General features: G+C 44.6%; 1 protein-coding gene across 1 annotated transcript in view; it reads right to left on the bottom strand.

Moving 5' to 3' along the window:
* Positions 1–15,681, bottom strand: part of CCDC80 (coiled-coil domain containing 80) — a 35,615-nt gene extending 19,934 nt beyond the window's left edge. Inside the window, exons 1-3 of the mRNA XM_026493284.4 lie at positions 14,592–15,681; positions 12,260–14,166; positions 4,391–4,547 (exon numbers count right to left, since the gene is read on the bottom strand). Coding sequence (XP_026349069.1) covers positions 4,391–4,547; positions 12,260–14,155 — 2,053 coding nt within the window. The 5' untranslated portion in view covers positions 14,156–14,166; positions 14,592–15,681. The remainder of the gene's footprint in view (positions 1–4,390; positions 4,548–12,259; positions 14,167–14,591) is intronic.
* Positions 15,682–23,609: the final 7,928 nt, after the last annotated feature.

Here is a 23,609-nt window from a genome sequence, read left to right as displayed (position 1 = left end):
TTGACTTATCAGGTGCTTTTCACCCCTTGATCATCAGGGGTTGGTCTTAACACTGATACACTTGAAAGTCAGGAGGACAGTGAAATGGGGTGACTAAACAACCTGGGGGCGGGCTCCCCAGCCTCTAGGGCACACAAGTGATTGATAATCAGAGATTGAATAAACAGGGAGGGACACCCAGCCAGTGTCTGTGAATCTGCTCACGCACCCAGCCTGGCCTCCCAACACAAGGTGGCAGAGTCTAGAGAAGGCACCTGCCAGACTTTGTCACCACTGATGAAAGGAGGAGTTGGGGCAGAGGGCCAAATTTTCAGGTACTCCTGAGGGAAAGTGACATTTCTACATTGTTAGGAGCTGGGGAAGCTTGTCCATAAAGAACAATTCTCTTCAATAGGATCAAAGAGAGTATTAGGCTGAAACAGAGTCTATTGTTCTCACCTATAAAAGGTATTTTAGAAATTCACCCATGAATTCCTTATTCATATGACTATGGAATCAATTTCTCTCCTGTTGTCCCATCCAGCCACATCCCCATCAACTTTCCACCTCCTTTTTCATCGAATACCCTCAAACTCTTCTTCCTTCAAAGGAAGCTTTAAAGAACTTCCTCTGCCTCATAAAAATATCCTGTTGTTATAGCCCTTAAAAGCTGGTGATTGAATATCAGTGTCAAATATTTTTCATCCCTGTATCTTGCTAAGAGAAAAACATGCTTCCTGTGTTTTCCCCTTATTTCTCTTTCTGTTCTGCAGTAAAGTACCTTTATTATTTTTTTTTATATTTATTTGAGAGAGAGAGAGCATGAGCAGAGCGGAGAGGCAGAGGGGGAGGGACAAAGAGAAGCAGACTCCCCGCTGATGCCGGGTTCGATCCTAGGACCCTGGGATCATGACATCAGCTGAAGGCAGATGCTTAACTCACTGAGCAACCCAGGCGCCCCAGTAAAGTGCCTTTAGCCAGCTACTTCTTCCTATCTGGCACACTTAGTCTATAATCCATCCTCTTCATATATACACCAATTTTTCTATTCAATTGATATTTTAAATACCACTAACTATTAGGAATGCTTTTATGTGCTATGTCTTTCTAAACTCTCACATATAATATTATTTATCTTGGATGGCAAAACCAGATGGGCTTATTCCGCGTTGCAATTTGCTCAGACTTGAGTGACTTTCATTAGGCTAATGACTGAAATCTTAAAGTAAACTTCCTGGTATCTGTAGACCCATCATCTATAGTCCAAATACATTTAGCAAAATGGACCAGCTGGTGAGTACAGCCCACAGTGTAGTTGGATGTGGGTCTCTCTTTTTAAGGCCCAGTAAAAGTCTAGAAGAGTATAGAGTGCTTGATTTATTTCTAAGGAAAGTAAGGCCATCTGATAGGTTTCCAGCTGAAAATCGGTCAAGGCTAGAGTTTGGTTCACTGAGTCCATGGTGCACGCCAATTCCTGTTTTCCCATGGCTGGCTCCCAGTCTTGGCTGAAAATTCTGTGGCCTTTCCCATAAGGAGGGTAAGCTGGGACATAACACCAGGAGAGAAAGGCCTTCCAGGAATTAAATGAGGAACAAAAGAGAAGTCCCCCCCAGATCATGTCCAAGCTGCCATTCAGGGAGAGGCAAACACCCAAAGCACAATACCTGACTTCCAATAGGGCAAGAAAAAACCCCTCAGTGCCTCTACGGCTCATATTCAATCCAGATGTCTAAAAAACAGCAGGATTAATGCTAAAAATTTGCCAGGGCAGCACCAGATGCTTATAACAGTTGGGGCCACATAGAGGCTGAAGTAGAACATATAATGATTTTTCCAAATTTCTCCAAAATAAGGAATGAGGATTCTTTGTGTAAGGGTTGGTGGGCCACACATTTGACACTGGGAACACCTGGCAGGGAGGCCTTTCGTCGCCAGCCGGCACCACTTTCTGCACTGGATTGAATACCTACTTCCTCTCTAGACATCTGGATTGTAATTAAGCTCACTGGATCTTGCTACTATTTGAAAATCCAGAGGCAAATGGTTGAATCTCAGTTAAACACTAAATACGTGGCTTTGCACTATTAGTCTTTTGGGCTTTGGTTTTATTACCAGGAGTAGTAATGCACCTTGCGACCTGGAAGGGCAGTTGTGAGGGTTCCTTGTCAACATTCTGTAATTAGCAGAAAGCAATTACGAGTGCTTTTTAATTACAGGTGCTCTAGTCCCTGTGACAGCTCATTGAGCTCCACATGCCTTCCAGAAAAAATGGTGATGATGACCACATAATAGTGTTTATTACACGGCAGATCTTTATAGGTGTTATCTTACTAAATCCTCACCACAGCCTGTGAAATAGATATAATTATTTTCTAGGCTGAGGTTTAGGAAGCAACTTGCCCCAAGTCACACAACAAGTAAGTTGGGACTGTAGATTTGAACCGGTCCGTTTGACTCTAGAACTTCTTTTGTGTCTTCTGTTTGTATGATTATTGTTGTGGTTAAGGGCTTTGTTGTTGTTGTTCTCCCTACCAAACATACATGCAGCACAGGGGTTAATGTCCACAAACCACTCACCGATCCACAATGTTTTATGATGGGACATCGGAAAGAATGGTATTTATTTTTCTTTGGCGCTAATTCAGGGGAAGGTGAGCTAATAAAGACAGAGAATGAATAACCGAAACTTCGTATCTGAATAAATTCTAGAAGCCTGCTGTACAATATTGTGCCTATAGTTACCAATACTGTATTGTGCACTTAAAAATTAGTTAAGAAGATTGGCCTCAGGGCACCTGGGTGGATCAGTTGGTTAGGCATCCCACTCTTGATTTCAGCTCAGGACATGATCTCAGAGTTGTGAGATCGAGCCCTGTGTCAGGCTTGGTGTTAGGCATGGAGCCTAATTAGGGTTCTCTCTTTCCCTCTGCCCCTCCTCATCTCTCTCTGTCTCTCTCCCTCTTTTAAAAAAAAAAAAAAGGTTGGGATCACATGTTTTAACCACATTTTTTTTTTTTAAGTAGGCTCCACGCCCAGTGTGGAGCCCAACATGATGCCTGAACTCATGACCCTGAGATCAAGACCAGGCTGGGACCAAGAGTCAGATGCTTAACCATCTGAGCCATCCAAGCGCCCCTTAACCACAATTTTTTTTTAAAAGATTTTATTTATTTATTTGACACAGAGACAGCCAGTGAGAGAGAGACAAGCAGGGGGAGTGGGAGAGGAAGAAGCAGGCTCCCAGCAGAGGAGCCTGATGCGGGGCTTGATCCCACAAAGCCGGGATCACGCCCCGAGCTGAAGGCAGATGCTTAACGACTGAGCCACCCAGGCGCCCCCTTAATCACAATTTTTAAAATATGATTTAGAAACTAGACAATATCCAAACCAAATTGACATTATCATGACATAATTATGACTGCTATGTGTTCTATTACATCAAGATCACATGGCAGAAACATCTGTGAGATAATGTGTTATATATATAGAAGTTAATTGTTAACTAATGGGGAAAATATGTCTTATATTCTTTCCGAGGAAATGTATTTTATGAAAAATATGCAGGATGTGCAAATGGTGAAATATGAAGGACTTCCATTGTAGTTAAAATAAAAAAATTTAAAAAGTAGAGAATGCATGAAGGGGAAAAGTTTTTTTGTGTTTTTTTTTAAACATAAAGCCCCAGAGATGTAATAATTATAAAAGAAACTGGGTGGGTCAGATCTGGGGCTTCTGACTCTGCGACCAAACTACTCACAGTAAGTCTTGCAACACTCCCATGAGAACTGCAAGGAGTTAGACAGCTGCCCAGTGCTGAGCTGGACGCCTCGTGAGCCTCACACGCACCATTAATATGAAAAATTGTGAAAACTCTACATTCAGCCAAATTCTTCGGCTCTCCAAAAGGACTTGGGTGCAGTTCAGTCCATATTTTCAGTGACTTTTCATTTCGCTGAACAGCCTTTCTCAGCCCTCCCCAGTCCTGCCAGAGTCAAGTGCTTCCAAGGGTCTGGCAGTCCCCATCTGTGAGTGAGTCACCTGCAGCATGAAGCAGGAAGATCAGATGGTATTATTCACAGGCAAGGAGACTCCAGATCCAGAAGAAACCGTCTACATACCTTTCTGGCTCTCCCACCACTGTATTACTTCTCTCATTTTTCTCCGCCTTATTGACTTCCAAACCATAGAATGCCTGCATATTATTTTTCATTTGTGAAGTGCTGAAAACTTAACACCAGAACCATCCAGAATAGTTACGTAAATAGGTAGGTAAACTGGCCTTTGTTACCACAAGGAAAGAGCCCTCCGAATATCTGAATTTTCCTCTTAATTCCCCACTGACCTCTCCCATAAAGTTTGTCCCACCTTAGGTATGAGAAAACCAATAATGTAATTAAAATGTTTAAGAAACCTAGCTGGAAGTGGTCGATTTTCATGGTGCTGTTGTTGACAGGGCCAAAGATGGTGATCACGGAGATTTTCCTGGTGGCCATCTTGCAGAAACTTTCCAGATACTCATCTCGCTGCTGCACATACATGTTGTTCTCAGCCTTCGGAGCCGTGATCAGCTAGAGGTGGGAGGAGGAGAGCAAATATTCATTCACAGTGATAGTTGTACACAGAGGCAAAATCCAAAGGGATAATTTGGAATAGAGGGCTGGTAGTGACTGACGCTAAAGTCAACTCAACCGAAGTGTTCTATTGGACAGTTAGCATAACTCGAGCCAAAACAGGCCATTTGGAAAGGCCCCCTGTTTTGTAATGGCTCCAGATGCTTTAGAGTTTTCTGTTCCCACTAGTTATCTTTACTACTAGTCTTCATGTGTCCTAGCTTTCTCATTAGTGAACTCCGCTCAGGAAGACTTATTTTGCAAGGCTATTGTGAACGTTACATGAATACCGGACATGTAATCATTGTTCAGTAAGTGCTTTCCCCCTTCCTTCCTTTTGGTTTTTATTATCCTAATGGGCTGCTCAGACATTTGTGAATTCAGTGGTTACTACTCTTTTGTTTCATGTTCCATAGGGTTGAGAGAGCTTCATAGCCGTTGTGACTTCAAATCCGTACATAGATTCTGTTTCATTTTTAACATACTTTACTAGGCAACCTTGCCGAAAATTTGTAGGATGGCCTCGTGGCCTGTGTTTTATCACACAGTATATATTCATTGTCACACTGGGCCTGTACAGAGCTCCTGGCAGACCTCTTTGACACTGGAGTCCCCCATGACAGGCTGGACTTTGCTCTTTCAGTTCTGCCTTCTATAATTCAGGCCTGGCATTTTTCAACAAGCTCCTGTGAGTCTTTTAAGCTCACTGTGAACCCCTGACTTCTGGGGAAAAAAGAGAAAAGACAGAGCAAAAAGAAAGAGATGTTATAGTCACCAGAGCCATCTGGGAAAGCGGATTTTATAATTTTGGATAAAAGGAGGATACCCTTCATTTTTAGGGCTTCTGTTGAATGCTCTAAGAATGTCTCAAAGTTTCCATCTAACTGGATATAAAAGCTTTTCTACCTCCTTGATTATGTTTGTAGCCTTTTCCTGAGCCTTCTCCAATTTTACCAGGTTTTTCATGAGTAGAGACCAGAACTCTGTACCACACCCCACGAGTGGGTGGGCCTGGTGCTGTTCACCCTGGAGGTGGAAGGACATGGACTTGCATTCTGATGATGAGCAGGTCTTTGTTGAGCTCTCTGACCCCAAATAGCTCACTAGGCTGCTGTCTGCATGAACACTGTCTGTTCACCCTTTGCTAACTCATCACTTGGCTTAGAGACCAGGCTCTATACGCTTTCTCAAATCTGACCTCGTTCAAATTTATCAGCCACTTTTCTACTCACCCATCTAACCTTATAAAATGTTTCTGAAGTTTGTGGCTATTAGCTTGGCATTTTTCAGAGGGCAAGTCGCCATGTTGTTCATCTCTTCCAAACACTTTATCGAAATGGTTAATACGCCTGCCCCCAGCTTGATACCGCTATTTATCCTTCTCTGACAGAAATGCGCTTACTGGTGCCTGCAGGCTTTCCCTTTTAAAAATTCCTTGTGCTTGACAAAATACTATCCTTCGTGGAAATCAAAGTGCATTCAATAACTTCTGAGCGGAACATTAACAAAGATTTTTCTGGGATGAAGCTATTTTTTTTCTCAGGTTGTTATTTATTTAAGTGGTCATGATTTTGTTTATTTTTGATTTTGTGTTTATATTCCTGTTCAGATGGACAGGGTGGGTAGGACATACTTATTTTAGAAATGTAATTTCCCAAGAGGACAAATAATATTTTCCCAAATTTATTCATTGATTCATACTTAGCCATAACAAAGATTTAAAGTGGCTATAAAAAGATATGGTGATGGTATTTTTGCTTTGTTAGTTTTCAGTTGGTTTTATGATGTTTGAACATATTTCTCCAGGTTTGGATGGTGGCCCATATCTTGGCGCTTTATTTTCAGTTGATATGTTTTAAGTCTTTCTTTCTGGCCGTTCTTTGCTCACACACACACTATTTTGAAATAGATGAACGTTTAAGTGAAAACACAAAATAGCCAGAAACCAAGGTGAGATTTACTGGTAATGATTTTGGGTTTCCTTTTCTAAATGAAGGATATACCCCAATTTAGAATCTACTTAGAGGAGTCTAGAGCACAGCTGCCCACATGCTAGACGACTGACTGATGGTTACCTGCCTCTGTAACTCCGAATCCATACATCGATTCTATTTCATTCTTAGACTTTGCCATGGACCTTTATAGCCCACGGACGGACCATGATAGGACAGGATTTCAAGAGTCCTCACAGCTCCCTTTGGCCTGTTTCTCCCTCTTGTGAATAACTGGGAACTTCAGACAACATAGAATCGCACGGAACCTCATCCTCCCCTGCCTGGCAGCTTCTCTCAGTACCTCTGAACACAGTAGCCTTAGGCCACTGGATACCCAGTGGGAATCAACATAAATAAATAAAGAGCTCTGATGTTTATTTTCGCCTCGGGACCTGTGCCCAGGGATGCCTTCACCTACCCGTGAGGTGACGTTTATTTTGCATGACTCACTTCCTCCCTCTGCAACCTGGCCCCAGGCTCTCTCTTGCTAACCTTTCCTCCCATTCCTCCCTTACATGACCTCTTCACTCCGTAGCCAGACCGGTCTCCGTTATGAAATGAAAGGAATCTGGGCAGAGTGGCAGAGAGAAAGGGCGACTGTAGTCAAAGAGGAAGGGACTGCATTTGCTCCTAGTCCAACATTGGCTACCTTGTAGCCTCCACAAGGCCACTTAACCTTATGAACCTTGGCTTTTGCGTCTTTACAATGGAACCACTTTCCTGACAATAGTAGTGAGAATCAAGAAAATAAAAAATATATACATGGGGCGCCTGGGTGGCTCAGTCATTAAGCGTCTGCCTTCAGCTCAGGGCGTGATCCCGGCGTTATGGGATCGAGCCCCACATCAGGCTCCTCTGCTATGAGCCTGCTTCTTCCTCTCCCACTCCCCCTGCTTGTGTTCCCTCTCTCGCTGGCTGTCTCTATCTCTGTCGAATAAATAAATAAAATCTTAAAAAAAAATATATATATATATATATATATATATATATACAGGTACAGGCTGTGTGCACGCAAGCACCACATGCGTACGCTGCCTCTGAAGAGTTGACTCATTCCTTCTTCTGCCTTGGCCCCTATCACCACTTCCACCCAGAAATCCCTCCCCTTCCCTCCACCTTAACTGCACGCAGGCAATCTTCAAAGGCAGCATCCTCCTTAACCTCTTTCCTAGCCTACAATAGTCACTTTCTCCTTTGAATTGCTGTTCAAATGCTGGTCCATGTTCCTCAGTTTCCATAGATCATTCCAGCCAGAGGAGAGGAGTAGTGGTCCCCTGCTTAGGAGTGTCTAGATGCCCCCTGCAAACCAGCTGATAAAGACCCCTCTCCCCTTGCATTTAATCTGCAGCTCCAGCTCGCATCGGGGACCGTAGAGGAGGCTATCATGTGAACATATTTCAGCCACTCTTTCCCTGTGTGCTGACACTTGTATCCCATTCGTAGTCGAGTTCGGCAGTATTTCAAACGGTGTTTAAAATGGTAGCCGTGTCCAATCCCCTCTCCCTAAAAAGAGCATCCTAGAACTTCTCAGTAAACATTATTGTCTGACACTTGGACTCTTTCCAGGTTGGTGGTGATAAATCAGGGCATGTATCATGAATTCAGAACTGTGTTGTGGTTCTTTCTCAGGTTTATGTTCTAACTGGTGTGTTGGCACAAGGAGCCTCAGAATATAATGAAGCCAGTTTGCATAAGTGAAGGGAGCCAACAAGAGCGGGAAGATGCTAGACGAAGATATTTTAAGTCTCAGCTTATTCAAAGCACTGTGTTAGGCTCACAACACTAGATTTTTACAGGATTCTGAAAAGTAACATTCAAGCTAGTAGTATGCCTTAGTAAAGCAGGGCTTTATGTCCCCTTCTAAAATTAAACCAAATAAGTAGATTGTTATCCCAATATCCAAATTTCTGAGGTAGGGTTAAAAGTGTGAACCTCATTGAATTACAGGACGTTCAGTCTCCAGAGTGCTTAAACTTGATCTTGAGTCTACGTAATTCCATATTATGAGGCCTCTTGCTAACTGACAAGTAGGTACATCTCAGGGCACAAAATGCTGCTTTTCAGCTCTACTCCAAATAGTCCATTTAGTGATAAATGGCTTTTCTATATTCTTACCCTTGTCAATCCCAAACCGACACCAACCAGTCTGAGGGGTTAGGTCAACTGGGATTCAATCTATTGCTCTCGATGACCCCCAGGCAAGCCAGACAGCTCAGGTGCAGAGAACCAGCTGGGCATTAAGGTCAGAAACTCTACACTGTTGCTTAGCACAAAACGTTGATGATTGATAGACCTTATCATTTATCCGAGTGGTTTAAGGTTAAAAGTGAATTTTAAAACATCTGTATTGATTAACTAACAGGATGATTTCTCAGTTTCTCCTTCACTTTGTGGCATAGGCCCACTGAAGGCTCACACCCCCAGGATGCAGAATGGGGGGAGTGGCTGGAGTATGAATGTTAAAATCAAACAGACCTGAGTTCTAATTCTGCCTTGGCCATGTATTAGCTACACACCTTGGGAAACTTCTCAAATTCTCTAAGCTTCTTTCCTTGACTGTACAGTGGAATTAACGGGTCCTTCCTCTTGGGGTTGTTATGACAGTTAAACCACGCAGCTCTGGCAAAGCACTTTGCAGGATGTGCCCTTTTCTGTTTACAGGCTGAGAGGCAGGGGCTTTGAAGGACCTCTGGCCTCAGAATAGGACACCTGGTTCTACCTGCAGCTCCTCGGAAGGCCCCTCGGATGCTGTTCACCATGGCGGCCATTGTTTCTCTCAAAAATGGATTAAGGAGAGGCTACATGATGTTTTCACATCTGAAGAATGATATAAATAGATGTAAAGCCCTAGGGGTTTATGATACATTGTAGTTGGACACCAGATTACTGAGAAACTAGAAAGAAGAGCTAAAGTCCCGCGTGACTTCTTGGAATGTAACCTCATTTCAGTTTCAATGCACTGGGTTCGGTTGAGGCCAGCTGGAGGTATAGGTCGTCAGCCCTCCTTTTACAGCTCGGAGAGTGCTAACTAAGCCTGAATGAATGTTAATTGAACCACTGAACTTCCTGAATAACATCAGCATGTGTAATAGGAAAAATGAGTGGAAAAGAGATAAATGGCACCAACCAGCTCTCTCTCCCAGAAACCCAAGTCTCCTCTCTGCCTGGTGCAACAGATCTCTTTTCTCTCCATCTTTTGATGTTGCATCATGTTGATTTCATCTTTGTCTTTTCTAATCCGTTCCTAGTTTAGATATTAGCTCTTCAGAAAACACATTTCTGATATGACCATCAGCTGGGCACATGTGGGATGGCAAGACTGAACCGCCTCCTGTTGGTACTTTCTTCCTAATAACAAACCTGGTTCTCTCGCCAGCCCCAAAGAGCAACGCTGCCATGAGCCACCCCAGCTGGTTTCTGGTTTGCCTCACATGACATCAGCAGAGGCTGTCGTTTGAATTTCATTTGCTAGTAATTTACGATCAGGATGCTGTTTAAAGCAGAAAATACCCAGCTGGGCTTTCAAACCCCTGACTAAGGGAGTAGAGCGAAAGGGGAGAAATGAAAGGCGTGACTAATATCAGGGATAGAGGATGAAAACCTCTTTCTTTGGACTCACAAACCAGGGGCGATGGAAGTATTTGCCAGATGGGTGCACAATTACAATCCTGACATTTTACCCATGATTATTTCCCCCCTGCTTAAGACCTGCCCACGAGGAACACTTCGCCTGCCCTGTTGGCTAAACGGCCAGGGTTAGGTGATGTGCTTTAGCAGCTAGACCAAGTCCCGGGTCCTCGGGCAGGGCACACCGCTAAGGCTGGCCCACGCCTCGAAGAGAGCACTTGGCTCCCTTGGGTTCTGTAACAAACATTTAAGTACCAGGTAGAATTCTCCTCTGAAATGAATGATTCTTTTGGCGATGACGAAAATATTCTCATTTAAATTTATGTACTCTGAAAATAACCAAGTAGCTGTTAAACTGCTCTAGCAGACAGCCTGTCCTCTGCTAACTAAGTTCCATACTTGAAGGCTTTGGTTCAAAATGAGTAAAATATATAAAAAATGCATAACAACACACACACAAGCCTGCAGAATCAATGAAAACTTACGTCTTGTTCTACTGCACAGGTAAACCACCGTGGAACAGCTGAGAGAATTTTGGGACATGCCCCACCCATGATAAACACCACCAGGGACTCTGCTCTGAGTAACATTTCAAATGCATATTTAAGCTTTTTGAAACCACTGAAGATAAATGGACACCAGAGCCTCTCTGCTCAGATCATTAATCCAAATTTAGACCAGATTGGAAAAACTGAAAGCCCCTTTGAGATATGCCTTGAGAGAAGAGCGCCTGTCTCTTTGGGTGGGGATAATGCAGGGTGCTGTCACCCTATGCCTTGTTAGTAGGACAACTGCTGTGCTCAGTGTCTCCTTCCCACCCATGTATCCGAAAAAATCTTTCCTGACCCACACTGCCTGACATTAATTTACTGATCCCTTTCTCCAAAGTGACTGTATTGTACCTTCTCCTCCTTGACAGCCTGGAGTAAAATGACAGCACTTAGAAGGGGTAGAAATCTTGGAAGGGCCCTAAAAAGGGGGGCAAGGAGACATGGAGAGGGGAAGGAGCCATTCTCACATGACTGATGAGAACTGCCCTTACATTTAGGACGGGATTTATTTCTGTCCAAAGGCTTCCTTTGGCTTGGCTAGATTCTTTAATTATTCTTTGGATAGAGGCTAGTAATGGCCAAAAGAGAGAGCTCCTGAGATGGACCTTTGACTTGCTCCATATCAGTGGCTTCAGAAACACAGGCAAAGTGGGAGAAAGACTTGCTTGTCTCCTTTTGCGCACACACACACACACACACACACACACTCATTTGACAGAGGCTCAGGAGAAACTGGCATCCGTCTCTAGCATTTTGGAAATTGGAACAATTAACCCAGCTCTCCACATTGTCTTTTCGGCCTCTTACTAGAAGTTGGGCAGTGATGGGGGAGAAAATCTTTAAGGGGAGAAGACTTCAACTAGCTGGTTTTAAAGTATTCGTGAGGGTCACGCCAACAAGGACCCTTCCTCATTCCCGGTCATACCCACTCTGCACCCAGTCTGCCTTCCTTTCCTCTTTGAGGCTTCCACTCTGATATAGACCTAATTAAGAGAAAAAGGAGACACTTTACCATTTCCCCATACACATGCTTCTAGTTCCTAAGCTCATGAAGAGATACATCCTTTTCCTAAGTTGTGACCAGAGTCAATGCATGCCGCGTTAGGAACTCCTTCGTTTTTCTTTTATTCTTTGACCTTGGTAAAAGAGAGCTCTACCCAGAACTATCTGTTAGAAGAGAGTTAAAGATAGGGGATGGGTACTGACAGGTTTGGAAGGAGCCGAGCATAGGTAATTCCCCGGGCTTCTATCCAAGGGCCTCTGGCCATTGAGTCCGGACCTTAGGGCCACGGACCTGTGTGGACAGAGGTTCAGAGAGCACTAAACCAAAAGGAGCTACTGGCCTGGCTGCCCCTTCTGGACGAACGTCCTGATCTTGACATGGCACGGATTCGGCCACAGCCTGCCATCCGGCAAGACGATTTTAGAAAAATAACAAAGAAAACTTAACATGCCCTGCCTCAGCCCACAGAACAACGCCGGGGAGAGGATTACTTACAAGCAGCCTTCGTTTGCCTTCAAAGGACCCCAGCAGATCGGTCACCGACTTCCTGGGACTCTGAGCGAAGTGTTTGGTGGTGGGTTTCAGGTAGCCCTCCTGCTCTGTTTTACCTGCTTTCTTCTTCTTGCTCTTCTCTTTCTCCTGCCTGCTCTTTTTCTCAGCCTTCTCCTTCTTCACCTGCTTTTCACTCTTGAGTAACTTGTCTGCTTTCTCATTTTTCACCTTTTTTTTCTTCTCCTTCTCAGGTTTCTCCAGCTTGTCGTGCTTTTTCGATTCCTTTGCTTTTTTGGGGGGAATATTCCCCACCTGCAGCTCCTCCTCCAGCTGGGAGGCAGTAGGCCTGCTCAGGTCGTACTTACTCTCATACTCATTGCTCAGAATTTTGTCCTGGGCTTTCTTTTTGGGAGGTTTCCCCTTGGCTGGCTTGTGAGGACCCGGCACCACACTCGGGTCCCGGGGGCCATGCTCCCGCCTGTCTGTGCGGTTGTCCCGGACACGACCCGCGCCCGCCCTTGTGCTGTGCTCTGAGATGGTGGTGGGAGGGGCAGCCGTGAAGCTCTCGAAGCTGGTGGCCTTGCTGGGCCTCCTGGTGGTCTGCAGCCTCTCCCTGTGCTGCTCCTTCCTGGCCTGAGGGTAGAGATTCTCTGAGGCCACGGGCTCCCTGGCAGGGGCCACCTCCGCCGTTGCGGGGGGCCTGTGGGCATCCGAGGAGGGGTGCACCCTGGGGGTCCAGGGCCTCTGGGTGGTGGGAAAGGCCGTGGTGGTCGTCAGCCTCGCAGCGGCAGTTACCACCCGAGAGGCGGCCCGGGGCGCTGTTGGGACGGCGGCAGGAGGCAGGGCGGTGGCCCTTGGGGCTGCAGGCGGCGGGGGAGGGGCGGCCGTGGTGGTGGCCGGCTTTCTCAGCACCTTCAGCCGACTCTCTCTGGTCGGTGGGACTTGGGCTCGCCTCTGGTCGTCCTTCCTCTTCTCACCGCTCCCGCCCGGCTTCCCTGCCCCTCCGCCATCGTTCCCCTCCTCCACCACCTGGCCCTCGACCCCAGAGGCCTTACATTTTTGGACAAAACCCTTCTGCCTGATTTTCTCTATCTTGCGGATGGGGCCTTGGTCGATGATCTCGTACAGGGCCTCCAGCCTGACGGGGTAGGGGTAGCGCTCCTCGACCTGCAGCGTCTTCTTCAGCAGCACCATGCCGAACTTGCCCGTCTCCAGCTTCAGGAAGCTCATCAGCTTTGGGATGAGGGTGGGGTCCAGGGGCCGCTCCAGCACCCGGCCCTCGCTGGTGATCCTCCGCACCTTGCCCCCCTCCTCGCCCGGCTGGTGGAAGAGCACGATCTGCTGGATGTGCCTTTCGGCCAGCTCGCAGTACACGTCGTCCTTCAGGAGGCTCATCATGAGGCGGTAGTAGCCCTCCGAGGCGTGAGGGGCCGAGATGACCCACACCCTATTCTTGCCCGCAAAGCTGGCCAGGATGTTGGGGGAGCTGGACCCAGAGGGGAAACGCAACATTCTCGAGCGCGCTGAGGACCCCTCATCTCGGATCATGTGACGGGGAGAGCTCGGGGCTACTGGTCTCTGCTTAGGTCTCACGGGGGCCCCGGGGATGCGCCGTGGGGCTGGCGGCGCTGTTGTCGCGGGAGCTACTCTCAGCACCGGCACACTCCTCCTTCTTTGGAGAGGCGGCAGGTTTGGTTCTTCCAGAGTGGTTCTCTCAATTCCCTGAGACCTCCCTGTGTGCCTCAGAAGCCGAGCCGGCCTTCTGTTGGCTGCGGAGACCAGAGGTGCTTTGCGCCCTCCGTGGCTCCCCCTGTTCATGGCGTGGAGGTGGGGTTCTGAGCCACACACCAGCCACATTGCCAACAGCATGGTAAAACTCAGTCCCGTTCTCCATGTCATTGTGCAATCCACTTTGAAAGGCAGCGGGGTCAAAAGACAGAAAGGGAAGAGGGGGAGTGAAAAAAAAAAGAAGAAGAAAATCATTTAATTGCAAACAGCCCTGGGCATTTTCTCTTTCTCTATCTTGGCCAAGGGGTGGGGGAAGGGGTGGTGAGAGAAGCAGCAAGGAGGTCAGGGAATGGAAAAAAGGGTGAGATCCTGTTGCTTTTAAACCCCTGTAATTTGTTAGTGCTTAACAGAGACAGTTACATTAAGCAGGAAACCCAGCTCGGTTCCCCATTCAGCATGCTTGCCCTGTTTCCACCCGGCTCTCTGATGCTCCAGAGAAAAGGCACATTGAGCATATTAATTATGACAACATTCCTATTTCATTTCTTCAAATGAGCAACAAAGAAACAAACAAACACACCAAAGACAGAAAGGATTACACACTTACATTGTGGCTCATGGAGATGGAATGCAGAGGGTTTAAAAGGCAATCTGAAGTGTGGTCCCAGGACAGTTTCCTAGATGAGATACTTTTCCTCCCAAGCCTCTTTCTCCTTCGCACGGCTGAGCAGTACAAAGGGGGGTGTGCTGCAGCCCCGGCTCCCAAAGGCGCCACGGACCCGCAGCCTGTCCTGACCTGAGGGCCGAGCTGCTTTCTTCTTTCCTCTGGCTGTCTTTTCACCTTCTTGACAAGTAGGATGAGGGGAAAGGAGCTGTCCTTGTGAGTCTTTGCATCTCCATTTGTCTGTAGTTTCTGCTCGCGCTCGTGTGTCTGTGTGTGCCAGTCCCCTGTGCCGACAACACAGGGCGCCCCTGAAAGTGAAGTCCCAGCTATTCCTGGATCTTGCTCTTTCTCTCTTTAGAGTTCCAGGATTCTTCTTATCACCCTTTCCCCCACAGTCTGGCTGAGTCCCTTTGTTTCCGAGCGTGAAAGCACTGGGATTAATATGTTTTCCAGGCTGAGAGAAAACACAGGAATGTGATGTTGAAAAAGGACTTTTTTCTTTTCCTGCGCTTCTCCCCTCCTTTATTTCTCCCCACCTTTTGTTTTGTTTTGTTTTCCTCCTCTTTTCCTTCTCCTTCTTTTTCTTCTTCCTCTTGCCTGGACCCGGTCCCAGAAATGCCAGGACAACCTCAGTTTTGATCCAAACCAAACTCAAACAACAGCAGCGGCTGGAAATCAAGGAAACTTCACTAAGAATTTAACAGATCAGCAAAACACCACCTCCTTCCCACTTCAGCAAACGCTGAGAGTGGACTCGGTGGGGAAGGAGAGGGCTGTTCTCTGGGGTGGGGGAAAGTTTTGAAACACTACACATCATCATAAATCACTTTAGAATAGGATGGCTGAGGACTTAACCCCTTCCATACCAAGGGATCAGGATACTTTCCCTTCCTGTCTGGACTCACATTGCACACTGGAAAGGGAAAATTCTCAGATCTCTGCATCTGGCTGCTTGGTTTTCCTAGAGACAGATACTCATTTGGGTCAGGGCGCTTGGCCATACATTCACGGACAGTATATATATTTATAGTTCCATGTGTATATTTTTATCTCTTTCTCCCCATTTTATGTGTTTCATTTGAGGTTGGAAAAGTCCATGGAAAACATGACTGGGTTGTTTTTATTTTATGCTAATCGGGGATCATATTACTGAGTTCTTGTTCCTAATTTTCTCCTTGGCATGGAAGGAAGCTGGGAAAAGGTTAGAAATGGCAGGCGATGCCTGCTGTTCCCCTGAGATTGTGGTTGGTCATTACATCAGGGGACGGGCGTTATGATCTCCAGCCCTGGGCTCTGGCTAGAGATGGTAGGTTAGGACCTTCCTCGGAAGACGTGAGTGTGCGAGGGGGTGTGGGGGAGGTAATGCAGGACTGTGCTCTCCAGAGGCTTCAGGAGTCTGGAGGGTTTTAGGTAATCCTTAGAAGTGGCCAGATCAGGTTCCAAAGGAGAGACTGAGGCAGCTCTGTGCATCTACCTCCTGGATCTGCCATGGGCATTCAGCTTTTGGTGGTGAGACTAGGTGACTCAGGGTATACAGAGATTTCTTCCAGTCTCTGAAAGAGCATCATTCAGTCGATATTAACTGCCACAGACAGTGGTGAACCAGGATTCTCAGAAGGCTCCTTCAAGCTAGGCCATGTTAGTGGCTACCCTCGCTGGCTAAAACCTAGTTCCTAATTGCTACCCCTTGATCAGCCCCATCTCTGATGGGTCACATTTACCTTTCCTTCACATGAGATCCCAGTACTGAATGAAAGACCTGTAGGGGATTGAGTATAGGCTTCTCGACCCACAGCTTGAAGACCAAGGGCCAAGAGGAAGGGCTCTCCTGTGGAGCTCTTTCTGACACTTGTGAGTATAGTAACAAAGGTGGACTTCAGACTAGAGACCCTCTGTCCCATGGCTTTGGAGAAGACATCCCCTCTTATGGGATTCACCTGTTCATTTGATCCAGTAAATGTCTTCTGCTAAGTAGGACAATCCTAGATGTCATTTCCTTTCTCACATCATAATGGGTTCCATGCTATCCTTTACTGAGTCTTTTTCTTTCCTTCTCTTTTCTTTTTGTCTTTTCCCTACTAATAACACTACCATTTACTGAGCATTTTCACACGCATCTCTGGGCTTGGTGTTTTCATATATTCCTTTATCTACGCCTCACAGCATCTCTACGAGATAGGTGGGATGATGCCCATTTTACAGATGAATGAATTGAAGCTTAGTAAGTTTAAATAAATTGCCTACCATACACAAATTGTAAGTGGTAGCTCCGAAATTTGAGCCCAGGCTTAGAACTATGTAGAAAGCATTATGCTATCTTGTCCCCCTCTTTCATTTTCTCCCCTTGCCTTCTCTTTTTCCTCTTTCTTCAATTCCTTTTTTGTGTTTCTAGTATTCATAGAGAAGTATTATTTGTTTGCTCGACCTGAGCACTTATAATTTTAGAGTCCTACTTTCTGGAATAACTGTATAACAGTACTTTTTGCCTTTCTTAATAGGTCCTTAAACTTTTTATTCTTTTCCTTAAATATCCCATGACTTCCACCAACCTGCTAAAGATGTGTACCACATTAGTCACCTGGGCGCTGGTAGAGTTGAAATACAGTCAGTTTTGCCACAGGAATTTGACCCGGAGGGGAAGTCAGCCCAGCCTTGAGCTGTGTGTCTTTCTGGGGCCCCAGGCTTTCTTCCCTTCTGCGAACTTCACTAGATGGCGCGCTAAACACACGGGCGGGAAAGGACCGACGACTCCACCACCTCCGCGTCTCCCCAGCGCTCCCCATCCCCCCCCCCCCCACCCCGCACAGGCAGACTGGCAAAGTGGGGTTTCTCTGCCTGTTCAGAGATTTTCAGCCTCAATACCTAAAGCCTTCCCTGAGACCTCCGAAGACCAGGGAGCACATACTTAATAAGAGCGATTAGGAAGCAGATTAACATCCACGCCTTTCTGGAGAATCCTATAATGATACACGGTTTGTAAAGAGTCTCAATTTCTAGTCCAAGATTTAAGAGCTCTGTATTAAAAAGTCTCCCACCTAGATCTTTCCATTTCTTTTCTTGCAACCTAAAAAAAAGACATTAACCCCTTCGCTGAGAAGAGAGATTTGAAAGAGATGGACGTTGAGTCAGAGAAAGGTAAAAGGAATACCATTTGAAAGTAGATTTTAGACATGCTAGTTTGGGAATTCACTGTGTTGGAACTGCCTGACACTGGTTGCACAGTGATTTGGAGGAAGGAAAGGAAATGAACGCACGAAACAGAATGGCCTTAGAGACACAGGGATGGGAGTAGTTATTTGTTGGAAGTTGGAATAAATGTAAGGAGGCATCCAGAAGGGGGTGGCCAGACCCACACTGACCCAAGGCTTCAGCAAGCTGGGATGAAGTGTCCGGGAAATAGCAGAGCCACACCTTTGTGGCAGAGACATGGACTTACACATTGAAGATCACTATGTGCTTTTCCTTTTCATTTGCAGACCTTGATCAAAGGTTCAGTCTTAGGGATGAAGACCACATCCCGTCCTTCACAATGAAAAAGAAGTCTCCTTTTTCTCAGTATTCACAGGGTAGGACAATGAAAGAAATAAACAAGAGTGTCCAGGAGAAAGCTGGCAATGTGTTAATTCAGGATGCTGCTCTCCCAGAGAGGCTCTGAGAAAGGCTAATCCCCCAAAAGAAACACTCTGAAATTGTTCCTCGAATGTAGACAGGGTCACGTGTTTAATCCAAAATTGATGAATATGTGTATTTAAAAAAATAAATAAAAACAAGAAATAATGGCCAAAACTATTGGGAAACAGTTATAAATATTTTTTATTCATTTATTTTTAATTACTTTAGAACTTGCTGGGGGGGAGGGGTGTAAAGGCACTCCCCCCCCCCAAGTGGAAGGTTATTTAATTAAGAGAATATTTAACTCCTAATTAGAACAAGTTGAAAGACCTTGCCCTAGCAGAGACTAAGGAATTATGTGAATAACCTAATGGCTCATTTTATTTTAATTATTATTTATTTATTTATTTATAAGATTTTATTTATTTATTTGACAAAAAGAGAGACAGCTAGAGAGAGAGGGAACACAAACACGGGGAGTGGGAGAGAAAGAAGCAGCCTCCCAGCAGAGCAGGGAGCCCGATGTGGGGCTGGATCCCAGAATCCTGGGATCACGCCCTGGGCTGAAATCAGACACTTAATGCCTGAGCCACCCAGGCACCCCTAATGGCCCATTTTAAATTTTTAATGTCAGTGATTTGGAATTTAGATCTGTATTGGTTGCCATTCTATCTGTGCAAGAAAGGTAAATTTATGGGCATATAAGTTTGCTGCTTGGGGGTTAGCTCTGGGTTGGGAAGAGACAGACAGTACCGCATTTAAAGTCTTAGCTATTGGCCATTCAATGCATGCAAAGGATTTCTATCAATCAGGTTTAAAGAGGCAAACTCTAATTATGCTGCTCTGCACACCTGTGGGTATAGCCAAGAAGAGATCAATGATCCATTTTTTCTCTCCCTTCTTTCAGCCATTCTCTCAAATGTTTGCCAAGAGTCCAGACTTTGTATCAGGAACAATACAGAACTGGGGTGTCTCTTCCCCTTAGATGTTCACAGCCCATTGGAGAAGATAAACAATTATCAATTATATTTCCACAGCAGTACTGCCAACTTTCTCATGTAAAAATTCAGTGCTGACTATGGCTGCAGCCAGTATGCATGGAGTCCATTCCTGTTGGAGACTTTGCTCCTTTGATTCCTGGAGCAGGCTTTTCCCCAGAAAGAGGCTTCCCATGGCAGCTACCACATGGCACTGGAAAATCTTATTTGGTATGTTTCATTGGCTCCAGAGTCCACTGGAGTCAACAAGGGTCCGAGATAATCGGCAGGAGGTGTTGGGTTATCTGACAGTCCTTCCATCCTCGTTTTCCCAGTCCCCATCTTGGTTCTGTCTGCTGTACTCGCTCTGCTAGGATCGCCCCACCTTTCACTCGTTGTTTCTCTGTATTGAGCCTGCCCTCTGTGTTTTGCTCATATCACTCAGGATACCACCTTACATAAGGAGGGGTTAACCAACAGGATGGCAATTCATGCATTCAACAGATGTGGTGAACAGGTATTACCAAGTGCAAGCCTTATCAGAATGGTTGTAAGCGACGTGTAAAGGGCTCTATAGCATATCGTCCACTTTGTCAAGTCTTCAACCTCTGAAGTTGCAGTTGAGTCTTGGTCCTAGCCTGAAGTCCCTAGAAACCAAGTCTATTGAATAAAGTAGATGACGAAATTGTGTATTTCTGGCTGGGGTCAAAATAATAAATGACTATAAAGAGATAAGTTTTCTCGGGCACCTGGGTGGCTTAGTCTGGTAAGCATCTGCTTTCAGCTCAGGTCATGATCTCTAGGTCCTGGGATCGAGCCCCATGTCAGACTCTGCTCAGTGACGAGTCTGCTTCTCCTTCTCCCTCTGTTCTCTCTCTGGTTCTCTCTCAAATAAATAAATAAAATTAAAAAAAAAAAAGCTTTCTGCCTGGTTCATTAACTGGCTTTGGAAGAAATATAAAAAAGGATTTCAAAAATTCTCTGAGTGTCTAACATAGAATAAGTACTTCTTATGTGTTTCAGTGATTGGATAATTAAAATATCACTATGTACAGTTTTCTAAGATGTTTGCTTTGAAGTCAATGATATGAATTTGGACCCCACTGTTTTCTAAAAAGTCACACTAGTTTGTAATCATACCTCAGAAATCTCTGTTTAAAAACTATACTGTTCTGAGTCCTATGTTTGCAATTTTTCCTATAAATCTAAAACCGTTCTAAAAAAAATAAAGTTTATTTAAAACATCAAAAAAATAAAAAAAATAAAAACTATACTGTTACAACTTAAATATTTTTAACCAAAATCTGTTGCAAAAAACTCCAGAATAAAGATCAAATGCAATGTGGTCTTCAAACTGAGTTTAAAAAGTTCAAAGCAAAATTCACTCTGAATTTGTTAACAGGTAACATTCCGAAGCTTTAAATGTTATTTTTATTTGAAAGTTAAGCATGGAAAATAAAAGCATGTGGTCCCTTTACAAATAATTTGTGATGATGGATTTTGGCAGGAGTCTTGGCATTAACTATCAGGAAATTCAGTCAGTACAAATAAATGTTGGTAAGTAACTGCATCGAAAACAAGAGAAACAATTTAGATTAAAAAAAAAAATTCTGGAGCGCCTGGGTGGCACAGCGGTTAAACATCTGCCTTCGGCTCAGGGCGTGATCCCGGCGTTGCGGGATCGAGTCCCACATCAGGCTCCTCCACTGTGAGCCTGCTTCTTCCTCTCCCATTCCCCCTGCTTGTGTTCCCTCTCTCGCTGGCTGTCTCTATCCTGTCGAATAAATAAATAAAAAATCTTAAAAAAAAAAAGAATCCTGTTCCCGGTTGGACGACAGTTCCCAGTTCCCATAGTTGAGATTTCATATATTCATCGGCTAAGATTTGTTTTGCCTAAGAGAAAGCAGTACAAAATCTGCAGCTGAACAAGCCTTCGATTGGATTGTGAGGCTGTCTGCTAACTGTGCGACTTGGGTAAGCTGTCAACCTTCCTGAACCTCTCAGTTTCTTCATCGATAAAAATGTGAATGGTTATTTTTTACATAAACAATAGGGTTAATTTTTTCTCTAAGAATGATTTTATTAGAGTGCTTCTTAGTTCAAATTATGGGAAATCCATAGCTAACTGCTGTAAACAACAAGGAGTTTGTGAACTCACACAAATAAATTATCTTGAGGTAGGGCAAGCTTCTGGGTTGATTTGCCCCGGAAGTTCTCATTCTTTGTTCATTCATTGTGGTAAAACATAGACAACACTTACCATTTTAACGATTTTTTTCATTTTCATGATTTTTAAGTGTCCAGTTGAGTAGCATTGAGTGCTTTCCCATTGCTGTGCAACCATCACCACCATCCATCTCCAGAACTTTTTCATCTTCCCAAACTGCAGCTCTACCTATTGAACAATTTCTCTCCATTGCCCGCCTTTCCTCAGTCCCTGGAAACCACTATCTTACCTTCTGTCTCTATGGATTGGACTGTGAATGGCTATTTTTAATGTGTGCCATGTGCCTACCACCATGCTACCACTCAGCTAATCGGGGGAGAGGGGAACGGTGCCTGCACAGCGACAGCCATAAACTCAGGCTTCCAGCCCAAGGCAAAAGGCTACTGGAACGATGTGGGAAGGAACTAAAGGATCAGACAGAAGTGCTAAGCCCCGAACACGAAGAGAAATGGTTAAACACGGGAAGAGGATTCACCTATTAAGTATTTTGTGCCAATCTGTCATGAGATCAGAAGCCAGTGTAGTGTTTACACTTTGTCTCTCCTGTTGGCTTTCCCTCTACAGCTGCAAAAGTCTTCCAGTGGGTCTTCCAGCCACCAGACTCACCCTCCTAATCTACCCCCTAAATGGTTGTCACTGTAATTTTCCTCAAACATCAATATTTCTTTCCTGCTGCAAATTCCTTAACAGTGAGCAGAGAACTTTAGAGACAAAACTCAAGGCTCCCCTGGCCTAGAAGTGAGCTGAAAAACAGGCACTAATTTTAGCAGTAACCATGGAAACCTGCTGATGGACATTGATTTTAGCAGTAATGATGGAAACCTGCTGATAGTGTGAAGTCTGATCAAGTTGGAAGTGGTCATGAGACTGTAGGCCTTCAGTATAAGACCTGAGTGGAGCTTGGGACCTTGGGATTTCCTCCTGCAGAGAAGGTTTTGAACCAACAGAAGAGTGTGAAGGTGCCCTAGAGGAGCAAGAGAAATGCATGACCTTCAGGGCCATGGTCTTCAGAAGATGGTTTGAATGTGAGTTGCACAAAATGTAGGGAACTATGAAACTCCCCAGACACATCTTATGGGGTCCACTGAATGGTGAACGTCCCCACCACATTCCCAGAAGGGAAAGCAGGGGCCCAGAGCAGCAGTGCAATTCGATTGGAAATTGAGCAGTGATTCCATTAAGGGTTTTAACAACTTGATTATAAAGTTTTCCTGGGTGAAAACTTGAAATAAGATGGAAATAATTTTTTTTACCACGTTATACCTAAATTAACCTGGCTATAACTTAAACCTTAAGAAAAGAAAAAATGCAGGAAATAAAATTACAGCTTTAATTTTGTTTTTGGAAATTAAATCATTTCTTTGATTTTAAAAATATGGTAGCTTTAAATTATTTTTAATTTAAGTGTTGTCTCAAAATCGATGGGCATTAAAACATGACATATGTAGACCTGTTCATGGTGAGCTAGTATGCCTAAATTATCAAGATTTCTGGTTCAGTAAGCAATTATAGATGGACATAGAGGGAAAAAAAAAAGATTTTAAATCCACAGGCTATTTTTAAGAGTTTTTGTGAAAAACAAATATTTTATTATGTTTTAATGTTTAGTATTCACCCAGCTTACTGAAATGACACAAGTACTTAAAGAGAGATTTCAAGCTATTTGTTCTGTAGATATTCAGAGCATGACAGTCTGACAGATTCTTTAAAGAACAATTTCTTTTCTGTGTTTTCAACTGCAGTAGAGCCAGTTAAATGCTCACCCAACTATTCAAACTCAATTTGCCTCCATGGCAAAAATAACCCAGTTGATATTTTCCCCCCTTTTCCGCACTGTGTTTTTCCAGCATCCTGACAGCTGCACTTTCTATATGCCCAAATACTAGATAAGATTTCAGCTTACTATAAGGAAAATGTTACAAACACCAGAGCTATTCGAACATGAAGAGAGATGCCTGGGGAGGCAGGAAGCTTCCTGTTGGAGAAAGTGTTAAAATAGGGGTTCTTTCGAAGGGAATTTAAACATTTGGAGAGTGGCTACCCCAGGGGAATATTTTGCCTTGAAGATTCTGAGTCTATGATTGCTATAATTACTATGTATGAATTGGGGTAATTTTCCTGGCTTGCTTTTGAGGAAAAAAAAAT

The sequence above is a fragment of the Ursus arctos genome, unplaced genomic scaffold (genome assembly GCF_023065955.2).
Source record: "Ursus arctos isolate Adak ecotype North America unplaced genomic scaffold, UrsArc2.0 scaffold_4, whole genome shotgun sequence".
Taxonomy (NCBI): Eukaryota; Metazoa; Chordata; class Mammalia; order Carnivora; family Ursidae; genus Ursus; species Ursus arctos.
Note: the sequence above shows the minus strand (reverse complement) of the source record. Positions and strands in the feature narration are given on the sequence as shown.